Source organism: Diospyros lotus, chromosome 1 (assembly GCF_014633365.1).
Source record: "Diospyros lotus cultivar Yz01 chromosome 1, ASM1463336v1, whole genome shotgun sequence".
Taxonomy (NCBI): Eukaryota; Viridiplantae; Streptophyta; class Magnoliopsida; order Ericales; family Ebenaceae; genus Diospyros; species Diospyros lotus.
In genome coordinates this window covers 14,051,005-14,078,837 of record NC_068338.1, presented here as the reverse complement: position 1 = coordinate 14,078,837, position 27,833 = coordinate 14,051,005, and the positions used below count along the sequence as shown (strand labels likewise).

General features: G+C 37.1%; 1 protein-coding gene across 6 annotated transcripts; it reads right to left on the bottom strand.

Moving 5' to 3' along the window:
• Positions 1 to 162: 162 nt before the first annotated feature.
• On the bottom strand, positions 163 to 27,833 carry LOC127809491 (glucan endo-1,3-beta-glucosidase 4-like). Of its 6 annotated transcripts, none has more exons than XM_052348365.1 (5): positions 27,471 to 27,833; positions 27,191 to 27,282; positions 1,295 to 2,637; positions 559 to 586; positions 163 to 457 (listed from the first exon to the last, which is right to left on the bottom strand). In XM_052348365.1, the coding sequence occupies exons 3-5, from the start codon at positions 2,601 to 2,603 to the stop codon at positions 298 to 300; spliced, it is 1,497 nt and encodes a 498-aa protein (XP_052204325.1). In that variant the 5' UTR covers positions 2,604 to 2,637; positions 27,191 to 27,282; positions 27,471 to 27,833; the 3' UTR covers positions 163 to 297. The 6 variants fall into 6 exon arrangements, with proteins under 6 accessions (XP_052204325.1, XP_052204308.1, XP_052204316.1 ...); XM_052348348.1 differs by having other exon boundaries at positions 27,191 to 27,263; XM_052348356.1 differs by having other exon boundaries at positions 27,191 to 27,263; positions 27,549 to 27,833.

Genomic DNA, 27,833 nt, shown 5'->3' with positions numbered 1-27,833 from the left:
TCAGAAGAAATGAGAATGTAAACAAACCCAAATTTCATCCTCGAGAATTTCTATTTAAGGAACACCAAACAGTTAATGCTACTTCCAAATGTGGATCATAGTAGCCCTAGAAAACATTCAATGCTTGCTTAGAAAAGAGTGAAAAGTCCATAGACTAACAGATAGCATCAAAATTTCTTAAAAGCCATGATTAACCCACAAAAAATATATATATATGTGAATATTGCATCAATCAAACTATACTGTCAGGTTTCTCATGGTTTAGTTATTGGAGGCTTCAAGGGTACAAATAATTACTCAAGCGTGGTACAAATCAGCTAATAGCAAAGGAATGAAAAAGGGGAAAATCAGTGACTTAATCTGAGGAATTTGAACCCTTGAACTCAATCCAGTCAGAGAAGCAATTGGTCCAAATGCAGCAGTAGGCGGTATTACTCCATGAGAAGTTGAATTTGAGCTGTACCCAGAAGAAGAAAAAACAAGAATAACAACACATGTCAGAAGTCAGACAAAGCCACAGAACGAAGCTAAGAACAGTTGCAGGCTAAGCTCTCTCACCTTCCGGTGAAAATACAGGATCCATAACCTGCAAAATGAAATTGTACTAATTCATTATGTAGTAGAAATCTCCCTACTATAAGCAGGGAAAATCATAATTATAGAAGAAAAGAAAGTAAAAAAAGGCAAAAATAAATTAAATAATAGAAACGCCAGGAACAATGAGAACAGAGTTCTACTGACAAGTTATCTTTCATGAAGAAAATTACTAAAAACAAGATCTCTTGAAAATAATTTCTTTAAGTTTTTGAAGACATTCGTGAAAGATAGGGAAACACGAAGAATTGTTCCCAAATCAAGAGAAACATTCAATTTCTTAATTTTTAGGTCTAAATCCTAAGAAGCACAATTAATGCACAGAAAAAAGGCAGTTATTCTTTATACGGACATCTCAACCAATTCTTCCAAGAATGAGATCCATATTCTGCACGTTCAGGTAGATGTTAATGGAAATTTTGCGGAAGAGTTAAATGATAAGCACCAGAATTCAGCAGCTAGGTTCCCAGTCCGCTCCTCGTAGTGATTCATAAACAACAACCATCTATTTTCTCACCATTGACTTTATGTTAATTTTCCACTTAATTTCTTTTGGCTGCACAACTATTGTTTGCAGGAGGTGAGGAGGGCATGTATTAAGGCAATTTTTATTAAGATCTTTCTTAAGGAAACATACCAAAAAGTACAAAAGTCGAGATCTGAATAATGCAAGGAATCTAGAAATGGTATAGAAACGTACTGGGATCAACAGCAGTTGTTGTAGCAGTACCATCGAAGTCACAGGTTCCACCAACACTATGCATTTTCTGATAGTAATCATTGTAAGCATAAGAAGCATGGTTTCGTATGTTGTCAGGGTAATAACATGGCTTTCCTGATTGAATAGCACTGCAACTAGCATGACCTTGCCCACAAGCCCAATTCAGCCCATTTTGCAGCTTATCGGGGTCCACACCTTGCTTTGCAATACAAAAAACCGAGGAAGAACCCCCAGTCATTTGCCCAGAAGTACTCAAACTCAGAGAATATACAGCAGTTCCATTGGTATAAAAGAGGCCCCAGTTTCTCTCTGAGACAGGTCCTTGCTTCTTGTCTTCATTGAACAACTCGTATATGTAAGTATTGATGGGAATAGTAGGCTGACTAGGGGGACCAGAACCATTTAAAACACGCTGGACCAAGTTCTTATTGAAGGTTTCAGCATTCTCTAGGGTAGCATCAGGTTCATGAGCTCCACCAAACCACGGCCACCCAGTCTCAGTCACAACAATGGGGATCCCAGAAAAATTAAAACTAGACATAGAATTATAGGTAGCATCCACCATTGCCTCAAACATGCTGTTGTAGTGAAAAAGAGTGTTTGGGTCAACGATCTGTTTGACTGAGGAAAGGGGTTGAGAAAGAGCATAATCCATTGGAAATATGCCATCACTGTTAATGTAACCATAGTAAGGATAAGCATTTAACATGTAATATGAATTTGTGTTCTGTAAAAACTGCAGGAGCTGATAAATTGTTGAGTTCCATGTGGAATTGAAGCTGGCAGTTGATGGGGGAAATGGCCTAGAGATTACATCAATTGATTGTGGGGTGGACACTTTAACCTGATAATTAAGGTTTGACGCTACAATGGCTCTGTGGAGGTAATTCATTGCAGGAACTAAAATGGGGGCAGCATTCGGGATCAAAGTAAGGACCTCATTGCCAACAGCAATGGCCGTGATATTGGTTGAAGGCATGTAGGCTGCAACATTTTTATTAACCCATGCTGCTGCTGTTGATGGATATTTTCCAATACCTAAGACCTCCTGATTAGTGACTCCAACCATAACTTCAATCCCAGTGTTTGCAAGAGCCTTAAGCAGCTGAGCATCAGCATAAAGAAGGCGTACATGAGTTATTTGATTGCTCTTGAGGATTGCTACCACATCTGTAGCTGATGGTAGGTTGGAAGCATCACCAATATTTATTCCTACAAATGCACCCATTGCATCTGAAAACATGACAATTAAAAGAATGGCTGTTCCAACGCATATTTGGGGCTTCATTGGCTCCAGAGATGTTCAACCTTGACCTCCTCACCTGATTGTCCCAACTACCATTATTGAAGGTACATCAAACATATATAAAATGCCATCAGATACTTTAATTCAATATATATCTCAAATAAAGCTTCACAGATATGCAATGAGAAGCAAATAATAACAAATGTCAAGCACAAAATTTCTGTAAAATATCCATGAAATTTACAGGTTGATACACTATAAGAAACCTGCAGAATGATGCGTAAACAAGAAGCTGACCTTTATTTTCATTTAAATAGCATACCCATGCAGAGATACATTAAAGTGTATGGAGTGAGACATCTAGGTTTCTTCTAGAGACTTGGCAGGGAACTAAATATCAATCCTATGTTCATTATTACAACAATCACAGGCCTTAATTCCACTAGGAGGGGTTGGCTAGATGAATTCTAACTATCCATCTCACCAGTCATATCTTCTATAAGGCCATTATATCCCATGTATGTCTACAAGTTTTCCACTAAGTTTTCTTTTGTCTTGGTGCACCTCTTTTGCTACAAATTCCACACCTCATAGATGTATTTATTAGTTTTCTTCTCTCGTGTAAAATCATCTCAATTGCATCTAGTGCATTTATATTCTATATCATGTCTAAGGTTTCCCACCAAATTTTCTTTAATCTTCCTCAAACTTTGTTATTAAAAACATCCTAAATTCCATCCGCTTGCCTCATGGATGCATCTATTGAATTTTTTCTCACATGTTCAAACTATCTTAATCACATTTTGCACCACTCCACAATCTTACATACAACCTCTTTTCTAATTTCATTTTGCTTATATAGTTGTAAAACCACTAACATTCCCATATTAGTTACATTCATATTTCGCACCTGTTGGTCATTATTGTTTCAACATCCTAATTCATACAGCAAAGATAGCCTTATAGGTGTTCGATAAAACTTACTTTATAGTTGTCTTATAAAGCTTTATTTTTAACTTTAAAGGAAATTTACGATTACATAAAATGGTAAATGCACTTCTGTTTTAACCATTCCAACTTGATTCTATGAGTAACATGTTCAATATCAAAACTGATCCTTTTTTAAGAATAACTTAATCTTTAAGCCTCACGGCAACATCATTCACACTTCCATTCCTGACTTATGTGGCCTAAAAATTCAATTGATTTGCATAGACTTTAGTTTATCTCTTTTAACATTTGCTCAATCACCCTCTCCTAAAGTTTCATTTTTGTAATTTTTAGATATTTGAAGCCATCTTTATTCTTCTATATGGACACTAGAATGCTCATTCACAATTTCTCAAGCTTCCTCTTTGATTTAAGGCTCACATTGAATAATTTCATCAACCATAGGATGCCCTTTTCTCCCATGCATTTCCATGGTTCTATAGGTATATTATTCAGTTCAATTGTTTTACCATTCTTGGAATAAGAAAAGATGGCAAGTATAGCCAGTCCTACCCTGCAAGTCAAAACACTTAATATGGTTGAGTTTGGTGGAAAAAATAATGAAAGATCAGGCAATCCTATAATAAAAAAGAGAAGCTAGTTAACTTCCACATGAAGTAAGCTGAAGTCTAGCAGTTCTAACATTGCAAATGGGCGTATCTTATTGCTGCATTCCCTATCAACAAGTATGTAAGATGGAGAATGACAGAAAAACCAATACAATAACAGGTAAATGAAACCCACAAAGAAGGATTGACGTGAGAAATGATATGTTGGTAGTCTATCCTTTTAACCCCAAACTTAGAGCAATAAAAGGACCAAATGAACATTTAACTCCATTCTTCTAGCCAAAAAAAAAAACATATATGTATAAAAGAAAGAAAAAAGAAAACCTCATTGAAAGAGTTAGCTCAATATGAGTATGATACCCAGAACACCCACACTTGACAAACTTAGAGATATGCATGCAAAACAAGTGAGAACTAAAACTTTTTGAATCTCGAGAATGATACCCAGGGCAGCCACAGTTAATTTACTTGGAGCCTAAATGGCTTCAAAATTTATATCTCAATATAGACTTCTTTAGTCAATCAACAATTCAGTCTAATCTGTGCATAAAATAAAATAGGGTAAAATACATTATGCACCCTTGAGGTTTGGCAAAAAACCGGGAGTACCTCTCACATTTTAGAAATTACAGTGACCACCCTTTTGAAAAGTTGTATTACATTCCCCCCTGTTGTCAGATATCTGTGAATGAGCTTAAAAATAATATGCTGACATAAGCAAAATATTTCATAGATTACCCAAAATGCACTCTGAACACGAAAGGGTTTGGGGTGAATAATTTTCACACTGATTTCATTATTCTCTAAGGTATATATACAGAAAACATTTCCTAATCTAGGATGCTGCAGAATATACAGGATTAGCTTCCTAATCCAGGATGCTGTAATATATATAGAAGACATTTCCTAATCTAGGATATTGATTGTAAGTAAAATGGAAATAATTCCCAAGCTATGAATGGATATAATAGGAAAGATAAACCAGCACATAAATACCAAAAAAACTGATATCAATCCCACTAATTTTGGGTCCACTAATTTGGGATTCTCCAACATTCCCGCTCAAACTGGTAAATAGATGTCTCTCATTCCCAGTTTGCCAATAAGTGATTTGAATTCCAGTCTTGGCATGGCCTTGGTGAATGCATTTGCCTCTTGCCTATAGGAAGATAGGTAAGTTTTATTCCTCCATTTTCGATCTCCCTTTTTATAAAGCTCTTATCAATTCTTATATGCTTCATCTTGTCATGCTAGATTGGGTTGTTGACAATGTTGATAGCTGGCTTGCTATCACTATACAACATTGTTGGAAAGGTTATGGGCACTTATAAATCTTCCATCAACCTCTCCAACTAAATTAACTTACAAATTCCTTGGGCAATAGCCCTAAATTCTACCTCCGCACTACTACATGCCACAACTGTTGCTTCTTACTTCTTCAAGTGACTAAATTTCCCCATAATTTAGTGCAAAAACCAGAAGTTAATCTACTATCCATAATGGAACTTGCCCAATGTGCATCAGCAAAACCTTCAGCACCTCTAACTTCATTTTTCTGAAACAGTAGCCCCTTTCCTGGTGCCCCCTTTAAGCGTCTTAGGATGTGATAGATTGCATCTAGATGTTGTTGAGTGGGTGAGTGCATAAATTAACTCACAATACTCACAGCATAAGTAATATCTATGCGAGTGAAAGATAGATAAGTTTTCCAACCAGCCCATGGTATCTTCCTTTATCAACAAGGGGATCATTCTTAGTTATCCCCCCTTTCCTGGTGTCCCCTTTAAGCGTCGTAGGATGTGATAGATTGCATCTAGATGTTGTTGAGTGGGTGAGTGCATAAATTAACTCACAATACTCACAACATAAGTAATATCTATGCGAGTGAAAGATAGATAAGTTTTCCAACTAGCCCATGGTATCTTCCTTTATCAACAAGGGGATCATTCTTAGTTATCCTCCATTTCTAGTTTCTTTCAAATAGTGTATCCGTTGGACGGCTCCCTAGCATTCTAGTGTCTTTTAAGAGATCAAGAGTATATTTTCTCTGGGAAATTAGAATGCCTTGTTTGCTTATAGCCTATTCCATTCCAAATACCTCATGTTGCCTAAATCTTTGACCTCAAATCCATCTTTCAACTGCTGTTTAAGTTCATCAATTTCTTAAATATCATCACCAATTATCACAATGTCATGAACATACACAATCAAAATGGACCGTTTTCCACTAGTTGCATGTTTAGTAAATACAGTGTGATTAGCTTCCCCTAGCTTATACCCAAACCTAGTAAGAGTGGAACTAAACCTCTTAAATCAGGCTCAAGGTGACTGTTTTAATCCATAGAGTGAATGGTTCAGCTTACAAACTTTTCCAACTTTTTCTCCTCCCTCAAAACCTGGTGGAATCTTCATGTAAATTTCCTCTTCCAACTCACCGTTGAGAAAACATTCTTGATGTCTAGTTGAAATAGTTCCCAATCCAAGTTAACAACAATAGAAAGTAACACCCTTATGGAATTTCGCTTTGCCATGAAATCAAACGTTTCTTTATAATTTATTCCATAAGTTTGTGTGAACCCTTGAGCTACCAACCTCACCTTGTATCTGTCAATACTCCAATCTGACTTGTGTTTGATTGTAAATACCTACTTGCACCCCACTACCTTCTTGTCTTTGGGTAACTCTACAATGTCCCATGGATGGTTTCCAATCAATGCCTTCATTTCTTCCGTAACAGCTTCTTTCCACTTTGGATCCTTTAAGTCATCTTGAATACCTTTTGAAACTTCCACATTATTAATTGTTGTGGTTAAAGCCCTGAATTGTGCAAACAATCTAGAATGTGTTAAGTAATTAGAAATTGGATACTTAACATAAGACCTTATCCCCTTTCGAAGAGTAATTGAAACATCCAAGTCATCAACCTTATTCTGTTCCTCTCTTGATGGACAAGCCTCTGGTTCCAATGATTGGCGAAGTTGAGGAGCAGGAACTTTTGGTCTCCTGGAATAAACTAGAGTAGGCTTTTCCAAATCTGATTCTTCCCCTAGACTAGTCACCACTAGTTCTCGTTCAGTTAATTGGGTTGGTTGTTGAGATGGTTCGGGGGCAACAAGTTTAGTTAGATCAGTACTTGGAAGGGGTGAAAAGGATATAAGCAAAAGAGATATAAGAAGAGAAATAGTATGATCCAAATGACACTCTTCCTTTGATTCTTCCCCCCCCCCCCCTCCGAAGAGAGTCACTTGGGTAAAACGATTGGTTTTTAACAAAGGTCACATCACAAGAGACGAAGAAATTTTGTGACAATGGGGCAATAGCACTTGTATCCCTTTTGAGTAAGGGAATAGGCCACAAAGATACATATGAGGGCTTTTGTTCAAGTTTGTGGCGAGTGGAGTTGGTATTGTGAACATACACGACATAACCAAACACCTTGGGAGAGAAAGAGGTTAAGAGTTGAACATGAGGATATTTGGCTAGAAGGGTGCTTAAAGGGGTCCGATAGTTGAGGACTTTGGAGTGTAAACGATTTATAAGGAAAGAAGCAATCAAGACAGCTTCTCCCTAATATTTGTTAGGGACAGAACTAGTGAACATTAAGGAGCGAACCACTTCAAGTAAGCGGCGATTTTTTCTCACAGCCACCCCATTCTGTTGAAACTTGTAGTGACAATTACTTTGGTGGAAAATCTCATGAGTGGTGAGGCATTGGGTAAATAGATGGGAAAAATATTCACAACCATTATCAATTCTAAGAATACAAATAGGGGACTAAAAACCATTGAAAATGAGTTTACAAAAGCTTTGGAAGATAGCACAGACCTTAGATTTCTCTCTCATAAGGTATAGCCAACACACCTTAATATGGTAATCAATAAAAGTGACAAACCACCAAACAAATCTAGGGTTCGTGCAAGTCCCCAAATGTCACTATACATATGGTGAAATGGTTTGGAAGGAGTATAGGGATGGATCAAATGACCGCGTTTGGCAAGAATACAATGCTCACACTAAAATGACACTCTATTTATAAACAAATGAGGGTACAATAATTTTGAGTAAGAGAAGTTTGGATGTCCAAGACATTTGTGACACAAGATAACATTAGAATTGGGAATAACAGTGAGAGAAAGCTTATTTGGTGACTAATGTCTCGAGAAAACATCATCTCCTGAAGCATAATAAAGCCCATCCTTTTCCTCAGCATTGCCAATCATCTTCCCCAAAGACTAGTCCTAAAATATGCAATGAAAAGGGAAGAACGTCACAATACAGGCCATGTCTTGAGTTATCTTACTAACAGATAGAAGATTGCATTTTAACTCAGGCACATAAAATACAGATTTCAGTTGCAAACCAGACACGTAAATTATCCCTTGTCCCATAATCGAAGACATAGTATCATCTGCCATCAACACTTTCAAGTTCTTATCACTGGCTAGAGATGGTTTATTGTAGCTATAGAGCTTGTAATATGATCGGAGGCTCCAATATCTAGTATCTAGCAATTTCCATTTATTTTTCTAGATAATAGAGAGTATTTCAGATTACCTTTTTGTGACATGGAGACTATTGGATTAGTGGCTGAGGTGTCTGGTCCCTTGGTCAGACGTGCATTGCTCAACAACTTGTGCAAGAGATCTAGTTGTTCAGTGGTTAAGTTCAAGCTTGTCCCTCTTTCAGTTTCAGGAGCAACTGCAGTGGCATATAAGCTAATTGATCTTTCTCCCTTTATTTTTTGGCTTATTTGCTGGCTTACAATGCATTTTCTAGCATGTTTCCTTTGTGTGATAGGGTTTATTACAGTTATCACACCACTATTTGTCCAAGGATTTTGAGGTATTTTCTTCACGCTTAAATGTAGCAAGTGCAAAGCTTGAACTTGAGTCCATAGAAAAATTGAGCATCACACATTTTTTGCTTTCTTCTCTCCTGACTTCCGCAAACACTTCCTGGAGGGATGGAAGTGGTTTAGTGCCTAGTAATTGACCATGTACTTCATCTAAATTAGCATTGAGCCCTTAAAGAAAATAAAAAATCCTTTCCTTTTCCAACATCTTACTATACTTCGGACTATCAGTGGGACATTCCCAACTAAGATCATAAAAAAGATCCATCTCCTACCATAACTCCATTAAGGAATTATGGTATTCAGTGGCACTAAGATTAGCTTGTCTAGTAGTGCGGATAGCATACTTAATCTCAAAGCATTGGGCTGTGTTTCCAAGATCAAAACATATTTCCTAAACTGCCTCCCATACTTCTTTAACAGTTTTGTAAAACAGGTAGGTTCATCCAATCTTTAGCTCCATAGAGTTAATAAGCCATGCCATGACAATTGAATTTTCAGCCTCCCACATTTGATAATCTACAATATCCTTTGGTGGAGTTGAAATTGCACTAGAGAGATAGCCAAACTTTCCTTTGCCTTGAGACCATTCTCAAAAATTTTTTCCATTTAATATGTGTTGAGTAATCTACAAGGAATGAATGTCAAAGGATAGAGGGGTTGATATGGTACACACAGATGATGGGTTGGAGATGGTAGAGGATTCAGCAATAGTTTGGGCTGCACGCTCAAGGTTGATGCCAGCCATTGTGATTGGTTCTTCTAGTTACATTGACTCAGTAGAACTGAGCTCTGATACCATGAACACGAAAGGGTTTGGGGTGAATAACTCTCACACTGATTTCATTATTCTCTAAGGTATATATTCAAAAGACATTTCATAATCTAGGATGCTGCAGAATATACAGGATTAGTTTCCTAATCTAGGATGCTGTAATATATACAGAAGACATTTCCTAATCTATGATATTGACCGTAAGAAAAATGGAAATAATTCCTAAGCTATGAATGGATACAATAGGAATGATAAACCAGCATATAAATACCAAAAATACTGATGTCAATTCCATTAATTTTGGGTCCACTAATTTGGGATTCTCCAACACCCTCAAAATATGACTTTCTTCTTCTATTAAGATTTATCAATGATGAATTTTCAGATTTGGCACTTGCCCTCAAAATAAGCTAAAAATATATAACTGTGTGCTCTCTACTAAAATGAAAAGATTTGAAAATAAGATGCTAAAAGCAAGTGTGAGCTGGTTTTCTCCCTTTCTATATACAGATCCATGAAAACTTATGCTTGGGGTCGGGGTTACTTGAATGATGAATTTTCTTGTTAGAGTTTTGCGTAGAGTCGATTGTATCTAGAAGAGAGGATGCATGCAGTCCCATGAAGGAGTTCACCCGAGAGACTAAGTAGCGTAGGATGTTTTTCCTATGTACATTATAAGGGGCATTTTAGACTTTTGTATAGGTTTAAAATAATCCCTCATAGCCAGCACCCCAAACCTCTATAAATAGAAGGAAAAGGCGCTAGTCTCAGGTATCCAAACATTCTGATCATTGGGAATTCCTTGAGCGCTTGAGTGCAGTGTAAAAGAGAGAAAGATTGTGAGAATTGTTCTTGGAGCGATCTTTTGTAATCTCTTGGGAAGTTTGTACTTGGGAGCGCTGGAAAGAGGGATTGTTGGGACTGTGTACTACATCTGATTGGCCGGTTTCTAGAGGATTGTTGTGTGCCTTGGGCGACTAGATGTAGGGCCAAATATTGGCCTGAACCAGTATATTTCTTGGTCTTTTTGTGCAGTGTGTTTGTTCCTTTACAGCTTTATATTTTTCTGTTCTTCCAGTCTGTTTTATTTCTGATTATATTTCTGTCCAATTACATTACAATCGGGTGTGTTGAGGGTGTGAGAATTGGCAAGAACCGATCCCATTGTGCTCCTAATCTCTAACATTTCTAAATTTGATTGCTTGCTCTCTACTAAAGTGAAAAGATTTTTAAATAAGATGCTAAAAGTAAGTGTAAGCTGGTTTTCTCCATTTCTATATGGATCCACGAACGGTTGTGTTTAGGACTAAGTGATCACTGTAATTTGTAAAGGGTATTTATAATCTCACGGGTGAATGGTGTAATTTACTCAAATAAAATATAAAGAAAAATATTCATAGAAACCCTAGTTGAGGGAAGAAAAATCATAGTCTTATCCAACTTGGACAAGATTAACCAATCATTAATCAAAATATGATTACATGAGTTAGTTCACACAATTCACCCAATTAAAAACTCTCATCAACCTACAAATCAATCCAGGCCTACTAGTTTGCCCACAATAAATCATCTCTATGATTAATTTTAAGGCATTTTGGAATAAACTCACCATCTGTAGTCCTTGAAGATAAAAAAACAACAAAAAGAACAATATTATCAAGACTTAACCCCTCAAAAGTGAGGTCAACTAATAATCAAATATTGTGCATAAAACCATGTTAAAAAGATTTAACAATATTTACATTAGCTATCACGTATCTACTACCCAGCACAACCCTTTTCCTTCATTTAGGCTTTGGACTAGCTACAAAAAACAAATAAATAAATAAAAAGAAAACTCTCACAATTCTTATAGCTCTTAAGAGGGAAAAAAATCCAAATAAGTACATTGATAAATGCACCCTGTACAAGACCAAAGATATGGACTGAAAAAAATTCATTAGATTAGTGTATGACCAAAATTATCCTATCACGAGGAAGATAATCCTAACTCAAGGAACTTGCCAAAAATTGCAATCAACAAGAACACGTGAGTTATAAGTTGAACCACTAAATTGAGGTGTGAAAAAAAAATATAATTAAGGCATGATGTCAAAATTGGACAATAGAAATAAGGATCATGCACAAGGATTAATAAAAGGTAAATTACACATGGTAACCTTGAGGTGTGCTCAAAATACAGGCAGAGCCCCTCAGTTTCTATAAATTACAGTGATCCTCAATCAGAATTTGTTGGTTAATGGATTTAATGACAAGCATCAAAAGAGTACTTTTCCCTTGTCTATAAAAATTGTGTTTTGACTATAAATTTTGCACATTAAACAATAAAAAACCCTTTCGTCAAGAGCTCTAACCACCCCCTCTCTCAACTCTGGCCAAGGATGAACCACCTTTTTATTTCTTCTTTCTACCTTTCTATTTCTTTTTTCTTTACCCTTCTTTTTATCTGGCCAAAGAAATTATTTAATACTAGATGTTTTGGTTAGATGATAATAGGAAGATGATTAATATACAACTAATTTAAAAGCTCAATTAATTAAGTAATGTAAATTAGGATGCAATGCCAATCATAAGCCTCAATACTAGATAAGGTCAGCTATATGGGCCATATCTTTTGTAAAACCAATATATCTTATATATGTTAATTGGTTTCCCACCAAGTTTTTTTTTTTTTAATTTTCTGTACTACAAACTTCTTCCCTCACCTAATAGGTGTGTCTATTTGTCTTCTTCTCACATATTCAAACCATCTTAATCGTGTCTTAGGCATTTATCTTCACTAGACATCACTTCAATCTTATTACATCTAATCTCATTTTCAATTGTCTTTTTCTTTTTTTCTATATGGTTGCACATTGACCATAATATTCTCAGTTTAGTTATGCACACATTTTGCGTATTTTTCTGTACTACAAACTTCTTCCCTCACCTAATAGGTGTGTCTATTTGTCTTCTTCTCACATATTCAAACCATCTTAATCGTGTCTTGGGCATTTATCTTCACTAGACACCACTTCAATCTTATTACATCTAATCTCATTTTCAATTGTCTTTTTCTTTTTTTCTATATGGTTGCACATTGACCATAATATTCTCAGTTTAGTTATGCACACATTTTGCGTATGTTGGTACTCAACTACCCAATATCCAAAACATAAAACAAAGATGGCACAATACTATCTTGATTCTGAGTAAAAATCTTCAACAACCTCTCTTTCCCTTTGAACTGTTGATCTGAGATATCTAGATAAATCTTTTTTAAGAATAACTTGATCTTCAATTCTTGCCAAAATAAAATTGGACTTTGGCCAAGGCATTTTTTGTTATTTGACTAGGAGTCTTCTAACAAGAGGGGGTTATTTATAACAAAAAATTTAAATCAAAGGAAATCATTTTGATCAATAAACTTATGAAATAAGTAAATAAAGATTTTCCTCATTAAAATCCAAATATTTACTTAAGAAGTTTGGGTAGTGTGATTTGCAAAAATCATACACATACAGCTAGAATCAAACCACAGATGTGGAATAAAGAAGTTCACAGTGTATGAGAATAGTAAGCACCACTATAATTCTGTAGCACTGCATAATGGCACAAATCCCAACACCCCCCCTGCCCCCCCAAAAAAAAAATAATAATAATAATAAATGTAACCAAAGATGGAGGAAACAGAACAAGCCAGGCAGTGAAAAAGGAGCAACAACAATAGTAGACGATTCATATACAATTTTTTTCCCAGGAAGTCAAAGACCCATATCAATGGACGTGTCTCTCCAACTTCAAATGTCAGCAAATTATCAGCCCAATAGTTGAGAATTTATCTTCTTAGAAGCATATATTTTTTGAAAATTTATCTTCCTAGAACCATATCAATGGCAATCTGCTTTTATTGCTGAAAACATGGAGAAGTGCCTTATTTGGTTAGAAAACCAACAATAAGTAAACAAATTAGGTAAACCTTAGAAGAAAAAAGTATGGGACCAAGTGTATAGCTGAATGTTCCACTATGAAGAATTCAATTAAAAAAATTATTAAAAAAAAAAAAAAAAACAGCGTACAGCTCAAGGCTAGTTTAAGTCATCTTTGGTATCAGATTTGTAGGCAAGCTTTTCTTATATCCACCAAGTCCCACAGTTAATATCGACTCCAATGATAGAGATCCCAATGGTTGCTTGAATCTTCAATTTTCAAAAACCTTTGGATTCCTTTAAGAGTTGAACTAGAATTACCAAATTTCAGCTCTTCTGGTGTAATTTATCTCTCTCTTGTATGTGTCACTATAAGCAAGCTTGGAAAGAAATCCCTCAACTTGCATTTATAGGAAGAAGTAAAATCCATTGGTGCATAGAATAGACAAATCCCCACAAAACAGGAAAGTTTGCATCCACAACTTAGCGTGCCCATTTTGGACTGTTAAAGGGCTGATTCAGTATTTTAATGAAAAATCAAAATTTCAGCTCCCTAGATTTCATGCACATCTGAACAGTCTATACAAACAGGATAAGAAACTGCTGCATTACCTCAATCAAATCTTGATTCCCTCATTCAAACTTTTAATCAACTTCAATTTTTCACCTTTTGTAGCCGGGCAAGATTGAAGACAATATCATATTCCCCTCATTATTTTGTTCAAACTATTTCTCCAGATTTGACCAAAATGAATAAACAATCATTTATTGCCTCAGTCTTTTCATCCTAAGGAATGTTAGCCTTGGCTCTGTTTCTGACATCCTTCCTCCCATTTTTATATTCATCCTCTTCATCCAACTAGAATTTGGCTGAAGACTCAAATTCACCCAATTCTTATTGTTTCTGTTTCAATAACCAATTCATCAACATTATGATGACTATCTTTCAAGGGGTGACAAATAAGAGAAAACTTGGAGTGTATAGGATGCGTGTTACCTTTCTTCAAATAACACAAAACAAAAGCTAACAATGGAGAAAACAGTGGACGGGAAGTCAAGGACCAAAAAGCCAGTATGAATTAGCCATAAAGCAGGAGTTTTAGAAATGAATTAATGTGATGATATCACCCAATAAAGTCAATGGCGAAAAGAGTAACCCTACCATCAAGCAATAAGCCAGCAGTCAGGAGATCAATGCCTTCTCTTCCTCAACACTTTACATTTAGTTAATGTGATTTTCACCTCCTTTGTTACCCTAATCTAACGGTAAGTTAAACATACTAAATTTAGCAAATTCAACCAATAATGGGACAACCATGTCCATATGCTAATTTTCTTCTTCAAAATATGCTGCAGCTAATTAAAGTTCTTGTTATTGGTCAGGGTATGCTCAAGGCTAAACTGCTTAGTTTATAATTGGCAAGTTACTCTTAAGGGCATCTGTGTTGGTAGCTTTTTAAAATTTTGTTACAATTATGCTTTGCTTTAAGAAATAAACATCACACACAACCAAGTAAAAGATGCAGGCAAATAAGAGACAAACAAATTAGCAACATCAATAACAGTCAATTGTTGGTCACATACATTCAATGACCACAACATCGAGAAAGAAATTGAAAAAAAAATGTAAGATTGTGTTTGGATAGAGGGATTTCAAATGGTGTCATTTGAAATGACACCTTCTATTTCAAATCCAGGGTGGATTTAGACTCAAATCCAAATCCTTCCAACAATTATGCTTCCAAAAAATGGATTTGCATTTTCAAATGACAAATGATAGGGTCAAATGACCCTATCCTACTTGGGTAGTTATTGGGTTTATGGGTAGTTATTCCAGATTGATAGTTATTTCATATTTGTTTTTCTATTTAAAAGGGGTTGTAAACACTTTAAAAAGATGGTTAATTTCATGATTCTTGAAAGGAGAACTTTCCCACTTGGCTTTTCCAAGAACTCAAGACTTATCAAGATTCTTCCAATCTTGTGGTGTCCAATTTCCAAGGCTTATCACTCCCAACTTCTTCTTCTCTTATTTTGGAGTGTGGCGTCTATATCAATCTTTTTTTTTATTTTGTTTTGTTCGTTTGAATCTGGTTTAGCTTTCTTGGGATGATGCTCATCTTGTTCGTAGGTTTTTAGATGCAACCAAAGGGATCTTCATTTGCTTGCATCAGTTTTGGTATCAGAGCTCGGTTCTAAATCAGGTTCAGAATCACATTTAAAAAAAAAAAACATTTCAAGTTGTTGGAATCTGTTAATTTTCAGATTCTGATTAGGTTGCATTCTTGCTATTTCCTTCGTTCTTGCTGTTTTATTCTACCAGATACAAATTTCGTTTTTTGTGTTCTTCTTTTCCGCCCTTTGATTTTTGTTCTCGTTGGTCTTCCTGTTTTTCGTCCTTTGACTTTGTCCTTGCTATACTTCTTTTTCCCGTTCCTTGATTTGTGACTATACTTAAGTTCTTCCACTAGTATTGCATCCTTACTTACTTTTGATGCCTTGTGATCTGTTCATCTTGATTTTGTGAACTCTAATCACCTTCATTGTTGTCGTTTGTGTGAATCAATTAAACCCGCACACCCATACATAAAGAGGTGCTGGATTTCAAGAATCAAATCCATATTCAAATGGTGGAATTTTCGTGCTTATAAAAAAAAAAAAAAGAATTTCAATCAAGCACTTTAAAAAAAAAGAAGAAAAAAAAAAACATACACACAGCAAATCAGTGGGTACATAGCATTTCAACACACAGCCAGAGTTTACTATCCCCCTAATTCATACAAGTCTTTGGAGACTTTGACAAATCTGGTTGTTTTTTCTGATTTCTAAGTTCATCCATTGTGATTAAATCCCGTGTTCAAAATTTACTCAATTCTATGTTCCTTGTTTCAATCTAACCCGATTTATACTCTTTGCAAATTGGGTTGCCCATAGATTTAATTTTTTTAATTATAGTTGCTGAGTTCTTTCAAGAGCTAATTGAGAAAGTTGAGTGGTAAAAGGCAAGAGTGTGAGCTTATTAAAAGAAAAAGCCAATAAAGAGTGCTATACACGAGGGTTGAGTGAATCAAACAAATTGAGAGAAAACACGTGAGGGAGTGCTTGTGAGGTTATAGAAGACAAAGGAGTTAGAGAAGAGGGAGTAGGGACAATTCATTTGTGATCCAAGCAATGCAACAACACTTTGAACGCCTCAATGTTATGTTTGGAGGATTGACTGACCAAATAGAAAGAATAGAAAAGCAACAAGTTGGCCCAACCGATGTGAGAAGAAGACCAACTCGTGAAAGTGCTAACTTGGGGAGACAAAGTTATCTTGATGGATATGAGGATGATGGAGAAGATGACCTAGACTTTGATGATCAATCTACTTTGCCTAGATTTGGCCACAGATTTGGAAGGAGAAATGTGAGGAGGCCAAGAACTCTAGACCGAGATGGAGATGAAGAGCTTGAATTTGAGGATCAAGCCACAAACAGATTGGGCAATGAACGGGCTAACAAATTTGGTGGGAGGAATCTAGGAAGGAGGGACACCTATGATCGTGACTTGGGGAGTATTAAAATGAATATTCCTTCATTTTAAGGAAAGAATGATCCAGAAGCCTACTTGGAGTGGGAAAAGAAAGTGGAACTTGTGTTTGACTGTCACAACTACTCCGAGGACAAAAAGGTAAAACTTGTTGCTGTTGAATTTACTGATTATGTTATAATTTGGTGGGATCAAGTTGTTTTGAATAGGAGGAGAAATCATGAACGGCCCGTGGACACTTGGGAGCAATGAAGTCAATCATGAAAAAGAGATTTATTCCAAGTCATTACTACCGAGACTTGTACCAGAGACTACAAGGCCTCACTCAAGGTGCCTGACGTGTGGAGGATTACCACAAGGGCAAGATCTTAAAATCAAATTCGAGCCTAAGCCTTACAAGGGCAAGGAAGTGGGCCCTAGCAAGGAGAAAGGTACTTTTGAACCTCAATCTAATAGAAATCGGGATATAAAATGTTTTAAGTGTTTAGGCAAGGGACATATTGCATCTCAATGTCCAAACAAGAGGACAATGGTTTTAAGGAGCAATGGAGAGGTAGAAACTGAAAGTGAGACAGAGGCTAAATCTTTACCACTAATGGATGAGAGTGATGGAGAAGAGCGTCCCGTGGATGGAGTCGCTTTGGTGACAAGGAGAGCTTTGAATTTGCAGGCAAGAGAAGAGAATGGGGTGCAACGTGACAACATCTTTCACACAAGGTGCCACATCAAAGAGAGAGTGCATAGAATGATTATTGATGGAGGAAGCTACACCAATGTAGCTAGCACGAAATTGGTGTAGAAACTGAATTTGCCAACTCAAACACATTCTCAGCCATACAAGCTATAATGGCTGAATGATTGTGGTGAGATTAAGGTAAATAAACAAGTGCTAGTTTCATTTTCCATTGGTAGGTATTGTGATGAGGTTCTTTGTGATGTTGTGCCAATGCAAGCTGGTCATATCCTCTTAGGGAGGCCATGGCAGTTTGATAGGCAGGTTAAGCATGATGGATACACTAACAAATACTCTTTTGTAATGAATGGGAAGTCCGTTACCATTGTACCCTTGACACCCCAGCAAATATATGAAGATCATATGAGGGTTAAAAAAGAGAATGAAAAGAAAAAAGGGAGTGAGAATGAGGGAAATAAAAAGGAGGGAGAGCAAAAGTGTAAAGAAGAAGAGAGTGAATCTGAGGGGGTTCAAAAGGAAAGAAATTTAGAGAAAAGAAAGAAGGTTGAAAAAAAGAACAATGAGAGTAAAAAGGAAAAAAATTCAGAGAGTGAAAAGGGAAAGATAGAGAAAAAAAAAAGGGAAGTTTTTATGCAAAAAAGGGAGATGTGAGGAGTGCTCTTTATGCTAGGCAGCCTATGTTTGTACTCTTGTACAAAGAGGCTTGCTTAAATACTAATGAATTTGACCTTTCTTTGCCTAGTGGTGTTAAATCTCTTTTGCAGGAGTTTGATGACATCTTCCCCAATGACATTCCAAGTGGTTTGCCACCTTTGAGGGGAATAGAGCATCAAATAGATTTCATCCCAGGAGCATCAATTCCTAATCAGCTAGCTTATAAGAGCAATCCTGAAAAAACTAAGGAGCTCCAAAGGCAAGTTGAGGAACTTTTGGCGAAGGGATATGTAAGAGAGAGCATGAGTCCATGTGTGGTTCCGATCTTACTTGTGCCTAAAAAGGATGGGACATGGAGGATGTGCGTGGATTGTCGAGCCATCAACCAAATCACTGTAAAGTATTGCCATCCCATTCCTAGATTAGATGACATGTTAGATGAATTGCATGGTTCATGTATCTTTTCTAAAATTGATTTAGAAAGTGGATATCACCGGATTAAAATGAGGGAAGGAGATGAATGGAAATCCGCTTTTAAAACAAAATATGGTTTATATGAGTGGTTAGTAATGCCCTTTGGGTTAACTAATGCCCCTAGTACATTCATGAGGTTGATGAACCATATTTTGCGTCCTTTTATAGGCAAGTTTGTAGTGGATTACTTTGATGACATCCTGTTGGAGAGTCCTAGTGTTGGAAAGTCCTAGCAGCTAAGGAGTTATCAGAAGAGAAGAAGTCGCAGTCGATATACAGCAAGAGAAATCTAAATCCGATGAAGATAAGGATCAAGAGCAGTGAAGATAAAACTCCTAAAAATCAGGATATAATAGGAAAAGATAGCGGCAAAAGTAGCAATTATCTTGTTTAATTTGTACTCTAAAATCTGTTGTTCTTTATCTCCTAATTAGTAGGATTAGATAGCATAGAAACTTGTATAAAGTAGAGTTCCTATCTTTGAATGAAGTAATTGAGTTTTTCATCTCATCTCTTGATCCAAGTCTTAGGTTCCTAGTTTAGGAACCGATTGTGTTCATGGTATCAGAGCTTGGTTTTTCATAACCAAGACTCTCGATCAACATGGCTGGTTTCAATCCAGCAATCCCAGATCCTACAATAGAAGAATCCTCTCGTAGCTCAGTTCCTCAACCACAGGTTATACCGGCGACCATAACTCCCTCCAATATCCTCACCATGGATAGCCAGACATTGCAGATTACTCAGCACAAGTTAAACAGAAGAAACTTCAGGGAATGGTTTCAATCCGTGACCTTGGTGATCAAAGGCAAAGGGAAGTTCGATTCCCTTACCGAGGCAATCCCAACCCCTCTAGAAGAATCAACCAATTACCAGCGATGGGAAGTAGAAAACTCCATTCTCATGGCATGGCTGATCAATTCAATGGAATCAAAGATAGGCCAAACCTATCTATTTTACAAGACCGCAAAAGAGGTGTGGGATGCAGTCCAAGAATTATACTCTGATCTTGAAAACACAGCCCAGTGTTTTGAGATCAGAGCAGCTATTAGGACTACAAAACAAGGTGGTCTTGGTGTCACCGAATACTACAACAATCTAGTAGAGCTTTGGCAAGAGATGGATTTATTCTATGATCCGAAGTGGGAGTGCTCAGGTGACAGTCAAAAGTACAACAGAATGTTGGAGAAAGAGCGAGTGTTTGACTTCCTCCAAGGCTTGAATTCGGAATTGGATGAAGTAAGAGGTCAACTCCTAGGCATCAAGCCATTACCAACTATCAGAGAAGTTTTCACGGAAGTCAAAAGAGAAGAAAGTAGGAGGCAAGTCATGCTGACTCAACCAAAACCAAATATTGGTTCTGCACTTGCTAGATCTAAGAGAGAAGAAGTCTCTAAGGCCAAACAGTGGTGTGAACACTGTAACAAACCTTATCATACGAAGCAAACATGCTGGAAGCTTCATGGAAAGCCACCAAACTGGCAACCAAGGGGCAAGAAGGAGAGGGAAAGACCAGCATATGCAGCTGCAAGTATTCAGAATGCAACAACAGTGTAGACAGTAGAAAAGAGTATGGGATTAAATCTTACAACTGATCAAGTGGAGTTCTTACAAAATTTGCTGAATGGCACCCATATTTCAAAAGAATCAGATGGAGGTACAGCCAACACATCAGTGCCCGTAACACAAAGAGGTAATTCAGTGGTCTCCTTAACTGCTAAAAGGATGAGTGAGTGTTATTGGGTTGTAGATACCGGAGCATCCGATCATATGACCGGATCTACTACCATACTTGAAAATTTTCAGGTAAAAGAGAATGAACTAACAGTTTTAATGGCAGATGGAACCGTATCCTCAGTTAAGGGAAGAAGAAGTGTGTGTGTGGCTGGTTTAACTCTTGATTCTGTTTTGTATGTGCCGAATTTAAAATGTAGTCTACTATCAGTAAGTAAACTCACTAAAGATTTGGATTGCATTGTAATTTTCTTCCCTTCATATTGTATTTTTCAGGACCAATCCACAAGGAAGATGATTGGCAATGATGAGGAAAATGATGGTCTTTATTGGATGTTGGACAACAAGGCTTCTCCTAGTCAATTAGCTTCTAGTTTTTCTCTTCCCATTTTTTCTCTTTCAATTAGTTTGAATTCTAAAATCTTGTTATGGCATAGACGCCTTGGTCACCCTAGTTTTCAATATTTGAAACACCTATACCCTGATTTATTCATCAAAAAAAACAATTTGGTGCTCAATTGTAATCATTGTGTTCTTGCCAAACAAACTCATGGCTCTCATCAACCAAAACCATATACTCCTTCCAAACCATTTTACTTGATCCATAGTGATATTTTGGGACCAGCTAGGGTTCCAAACTTGAGTGGTGCTAGATGGTTTGTGACATTTATAGATGACCACACAAGAATATGTTGGGTACACCTAATGAAAGAGAAATCTGAGGTTTGTGCAATTTTTCAGAACTTTCACAAGTTGATTCTAAACCTATTCCAATCCTCCATTTGCATTCTTAGGACTGATAATGGCCGGAAATATTTTTCATACCCTTTCACTCAATATCTCACCACAAATGGAATCTTACATCAAAGCACATGCCCATATACACCCCAACAAAATGGAGTAGCTGAAAGAAAAAATCGTCATTTGCTTGAAGTGGCTAGAGCCCAATGTTTACTAGTTCAACTCCAAACAAATATTGAGGTGAAGCTATCCTAACAGCCTCTTGCTTGATCAATAGGCTGCCAACCAAAGTTTTGAAATATCAAACTCCATTGCACAACCTCATGTCCATCTTTCCTCATGTTAGGATATTCAACACTCTTCCTCCAAAAGTCTTCGGATGTGTGGCATATGTCTATCAAACAAACCCTAATCGCCATAAACTAGAACCCAAGGCATTCAAATGCATATTCATCGGGTACTCACCTACACAAAAGGGGTACAAGTGTTATTGTCCTACATCACAAAAATTCTTTATCTCTTGTGGTGTAACATTTGATGAAACTAAATTCTACCACTCTAATCAGTCACAAACCGGGGAAAACCATTGGGATCCCACTGTTTTAATACCAGTCATCCTACCTATTTCCCCCTTTGTTTCAAGTAAAGAACAGGTTCCAACAGACACTGCTGATTGTTCTCAGCCAGCCACCTGTAACCCAAATAACCTTGAATTGTTGCCTGCCTCAAGCCCTAAACCTATTCATCCACCAGCAGAACTAGTGGAGACTGATATAGATGGAGACTTGAGTCCTGAAAAACCTATTAAGGTATATTCAAGGAGACAAAAACAACCAGATCCTCAAATCAGCCAATCATTGGAACCAAGGATAGGTCCACAAAGTGAAGAAGACAATGATTTGAATCTGCCGATTGCCATCAGAAAAGGGGTCAAGTCTTGTGCAAAACATCCAATATCAAATTACCTAACCTATTCCAAGTTATCTCCTCAGTTTAAAGCTTTCACTACAACCATGGATGAAGTGACTATCCCAGGCAGTATACACGAAGCTTTGAGAGACCCAAACTGGAAAGAGGCTATGATGGAGGAGATGAAGGCATTGGAGAGCAATCAAACATGGGAACTGGTTGATATACCAAAAACCAAGAAGATTATAGGCTGCAAATGGGTTTTTACTATCAAATACAAATCGGATGGAAGTATAGACTCGGATGGAAGTATAGACCGCTATAAAGCAAGGTTAGTTGCCCAAGGGTACTCTCAAATCCATGGGATAGATTATGAAGAAACCTGTGCTCCGATGGCAAAACTAAATTTAATTAGGGTGCTTCTATCTATTGCTATAAATTTAGACTGGGAGTTGTTCCAATTCGATATCAAGAATGCATTCCTAAATGGTGAGTTGGAAGAGGAAGTATATATAAATATTCCACCCGATTTTGAGGATCAAGGAGCAATTGGCTAGGTATGCAAATTACATAAATCTCTTTATAGTTTGAAACAATCTCCTAGAGCATGGTTTAAGAAGTTCAACTCAACTTTGAAACAATTTGGCTATAAGCAAGGTGAGGCCGACCATACTCTATTCATTAAAGCTGGAAATGGAAAAGGATGCATCTTAATAGTATATGTGGATGATATTATCATTACAGGGGATGATATTGATGAAATGGCAGCCCTAAAACAGAGACTAAAAGAAGAGTTTGAGGTAAAAGACTTGGGAAAAATGAAATACTTTCTAGGGATGGAAGTAGCAAGAAGCAAAGAAGGTATGATAATATCCCAGAGAAAGTATACGCTTGATCTTCTAAATGAGACAGGAATGATTGGGTGCAAACCAAGATATACTCCACTAGAAAGAAATTGGAAATATGAAAAAAGGGATAATGATCCACTAGTTGATAAGGGAAAGTATCAACGGCTAGTTGGAAGATTAATTTATCTCTCCTTGACACGGCCAGATATAGCCTATTCAGTGAGCATCGTAAGTCAGTTTATGCATGCTCCAACTCAACAACATTTGACGGTTGTTTATCACATTTTGAGATATCTAAAAGGCACACTGGGGAAATGATTGATGTTCCAAAAGAATAATGAAAGGAGTGCTGAAGGTTTTTCTGATGCAGATTGGGCAGGCTCAGTAATTGATAGTCGGTCTACATCAAGTTTCTGTACAAAATTATGGAGAAATTTAGTTACATGGAGAAGTAAGAAGCAAACAATTGTGGCAAGAAGCAGCGCGGAAACAGAATTTAGAGCAGTTGCCCAAGGGATTTGTGAACTAATTTGGGTAGTGAGACTAATGGAGGATCTACAAATGCCTCTAACCAAACCAACAAGGTTATATTGTGATAGTAAGTCGGCCATAAGCATTGTTAACAACCCAGTGCAACATGATAGAATGAAGCATGTTCGGATTGATTGAAGTTTCATCCAACGAGAAATTGAAGAGGGAGATATAAGGTTGTTATATATTCCCACAGCAGACCAAGTGACAGATGTTCTCACCAAATCCATGGCAAGACCGGGTTTCGAGACTCTCATTGACAAGCTAGGAATGAGAGATATCTATTCCTAGGCTTGAGAGGGGGTGTTAGAGAGTCCTAGTGTTGGAAAGTCCTAGCAGCTGAGGAGTTATCAGAAGAGAAGAAGCCGCAATCGATATATAGCAAGAGAAATCTAAATCCGATGAAGATAAGGATCAAGAGCAGTGAAGATAAAACTCCTAAAAATCAGGATATAATAGGAAAGGATAGCAGTAAAAGTAGCAATTATCTTGTTTAATCTGTACTCTAAAATCTGTTGTTCTTTATCTCCTAATTAGTAGGATTAGATAGCATAGAAACTTGTAAAAAGTAGAGTTCCTATCTTTGAATGAAGTAATTGAGTTTTTCATCTCATCTCTCGATCCAAGTCTTAGGTTCCTAGTTTAGGAACCGATTGTGTTCACATCCTAATCTATAGCAAGACCTTAGATGAGCATCTAGAGCATTTGCATAATGTTCTAAGTGTTTTGCGAAAAGAGAAGTTATTTGCTAACCTCAAGAAGTGTTCCTTTTGCACAAATCATATTGTGTTCTTAGGATATGTTGTAAGTGATGAAGGGGTTGAGGTAGATGGGGAGAAAGTTAAAGCAATCAAAGAATGGCCTACACCTAAATCTATCAACGAAGTGCAAAGTTTCCATGGCCTAGCTAGTTTCTATAGAAGATTTGTTAGGGATTTTAGCACTTTGGCCGCACCCTCGACTGAGGTTATTAAAAAGAGTGGGGGTTTTAAGTGGGGAAGTGAGCAAGAAAGAGCTTTTAATTTGATCAAAGAGAAGTTATGTTCTGCATCAATACTTGCCTTACCTGATTTTTCTAAAACCTTTGAGATTGAGTGTGATGCTTCAGGTATTGGCATTGGAGCTATCTTAATGCAGGAGCAGCACCCCATTGCATTTTTCAGTGAGAAGATGAATGGAGCAGCCCTTAACTACCCTACATATGATAAGGAGTTGTAAGCCTTGGTTCGGGCCTTGGAGATCTGGCAACACTATTTATGGCCGAAGGAGTTTGTCATATACATTGATCATGAATCCTTGAAGCACTTGAAAGGATAAGGGAAGCTGAACAAACGGCATGCAAAATGGTTAGAATTCATTGAGACCTTTCCTTATGTGATCAAATATAAACAAAGAAAAGAAAAAGTGGTTGCAGATGCATTATCTCGCAAGTATGCCCTTATTTCAACTTTGAATGCTAAATTGCTAGGATTTGAATTTATTAAAGATTTGTATCCTACTGATCCAGATTTTGCTAATGTCTAAGGGGCTTGTGAGAAAATGGCTTTTGAGAAATTTTATAAGCATGAGGGGTATTTATTCAGAGAGAACAAAATGTGCGTGCCTATAAGTTCTTTGAGGGAATTACTTATGCGGGAGGCTCATCGAGGTGGCCTAATGGGACATTTTGGAGTGAGAAAAACATTAGATGTATTAACTGAGCATTTCTTTTGGCCACATATGCGACGGGATGTTGAGAGGGTTTGTGGAAAGTGTATCACTTGTAAGCAAGCCAAATCAAGAGTTTCACCCCATCTATATACTCCTTTACCTATTCCAAGTGAACCTTGGATTGACCTTTCTATGGATTTTCTATTGGGTTTGCCTAGGTCTAAGAGGGGAAAAGATTTTGTTTTTGTTGTTGTTGATAGGTTCTCCAAAATGGCACATTTCATTCCATGCAATAAATCAGATGATGCCAACAACATTGCAGATTTGTTCTTTAAAGAGATTGTTTGCTTGCATGGCATGCCAAAGAGTATAGTCTCAGACCGGGATGCTAAATTCTTAAGCTACTTTTGGAAGACGTTGTGGAGTAAGTTGGGAACAAAACTTTTATTTTCTACTACTTGCCACCAACAAACGGATGGACAAACTGAAGTAGCGAACCGCACTTTGTCTACTCTATTGCGTGCCATCACTCAAAAGAATTTGAAGAATTGGGACGAATGCTTAGCTCATGTGGAATTTGCATATAACTGTAGTGTCCATTCTGCCACTAACCATTCTCCATTTGAGGTAGTTTATGGTTTTAATCCACTAACTCCATTGGATTTAATACCTTATCCATTTGTTGAGTGTATCAATTTATTAGAAAGCGAAAAGCAGAAATGGTGAAACAAATGCATGAGAAAGTTCAGCAGCAAATTCAAAGACGAACCGAGCAATATGCTACTCAAGCCAACAAAAGCCGAAAGAAACTAGTTTTTGAACCAGGCAATTGGGTTTGGATGCATATGCGCAAGGAGAGATTCCCAGCTCTAAGGCGTTCTAAGTTGCATCCTAGGGGTGATGGACCGTTTCAAGTGATTGTTAGGATCAATGACAATGCTTACAAGTTGGACCTACTTGGTGAGTATAATATTAGTGCGACCTTTAATGTTTCTAATTTAACTCTTTTTGATGTAGGTGATGATTCGTGGACGAATCCTCTTGAGGAGAGGGGGACTGATGAGATCAATGGAGCTGTAAAAGATGTGAAAGATCCTCTAAGCCTACAAGGAGGTCCAATTACTCGAGCAAAGGCAAAGAAAATGAGAGAGACACTAAATGAGCTAATTGAAGACATTCAAGCCAAACAAGGCTTTACTGATGCATCTACCAATTGGAAGACAACAAGTGGAAGTAAAGCCTATGTCCATTTAATCAACATGCTAGCCCATTAGAAGATGACTCGTAGTAGCCATTAGAAGATGACACGTGGCAGCCAAGCTTATGTCCATGTGCAGCAGGCAAAAAAAATAGTTTTTAATTTGTAATTTTAATTTGTTAAATTGTATTTATCACTCCCAACTTCTCCTTCTCTTATTCTGGAGTGTGGCGTCTATACCAATCTTTTTCTTATTTTGTTTTGTTTGTTTGAATATAGTTTAGCTTTCTTGGGATGATGCCCATCTTGTTCGTGGGTTTTTTGATGCAACCAAAGGGATCTTCATCTGCTCGCATCAGTTCAGATAGTTTCCTCGCCACTCCCACCATAAGCAACAAAATATACAAGGAAGAGAAGAAGAAAAAGAGAAGGAACAGACAAAAATAGAGAACAGCATTACAACGTCAGCGTAACACACAGAACACACTAAGCAGTAACACCTATAAACATCACAAAACCCATACCCAGAAGTAGAAATCAAGAGAAGAAGGGTCAATCCGTGAATGAGTACCTGATTTAACAGGCTGAGCTGCAAGCACCCAGTAATTTATCCTCCCGAAGACATCCAAAGAGTTGCAGAAAACCTAAAATTCGGACATACAACTTTAAACATGAGACATAAATCTGACCACCCAGTACACAGAATCTAGTAAAGAAAAACTTGGAAGACTACAAAATCCCAGGCCCAAACAGAGCTGAACAGTCTGGACATACAATGAGGAACACGAAAGGGCAAACGATAGCCCTGCACACTAGTTAAAAACTGTAGAAGAAGCTAAACAGACACTTACAAATGCACATATATAGCGTGATATAAAGAAAGTTGTAGAAGGAGAAGCAAAGGAGAACTCTTCAATGGCGACTTCTACCTTTCTATTCTCAGGCTTCTCAGTTGCAGACCCCCCCAGTTGCAGTGAATGTATTATACTTGTGGGGTTATCTTTCTCTGCTACAAGATTTGACTGTTTGGTTCAAGAAAAGCAATGAGCTCCAAAAATTGAAGGCATTTGATTTTTATTTTACAGTTCAAAATTTTGAAGGCATTATTCCACATCTAAAAGTAAAACAAAAAGGAAAAAGAAAGAAAGAGGTTGTATATTTGGGACGCGTTTTTGTGCCCTTTCATCCAAAAAGTTATTCCTTTTTCTTTGATT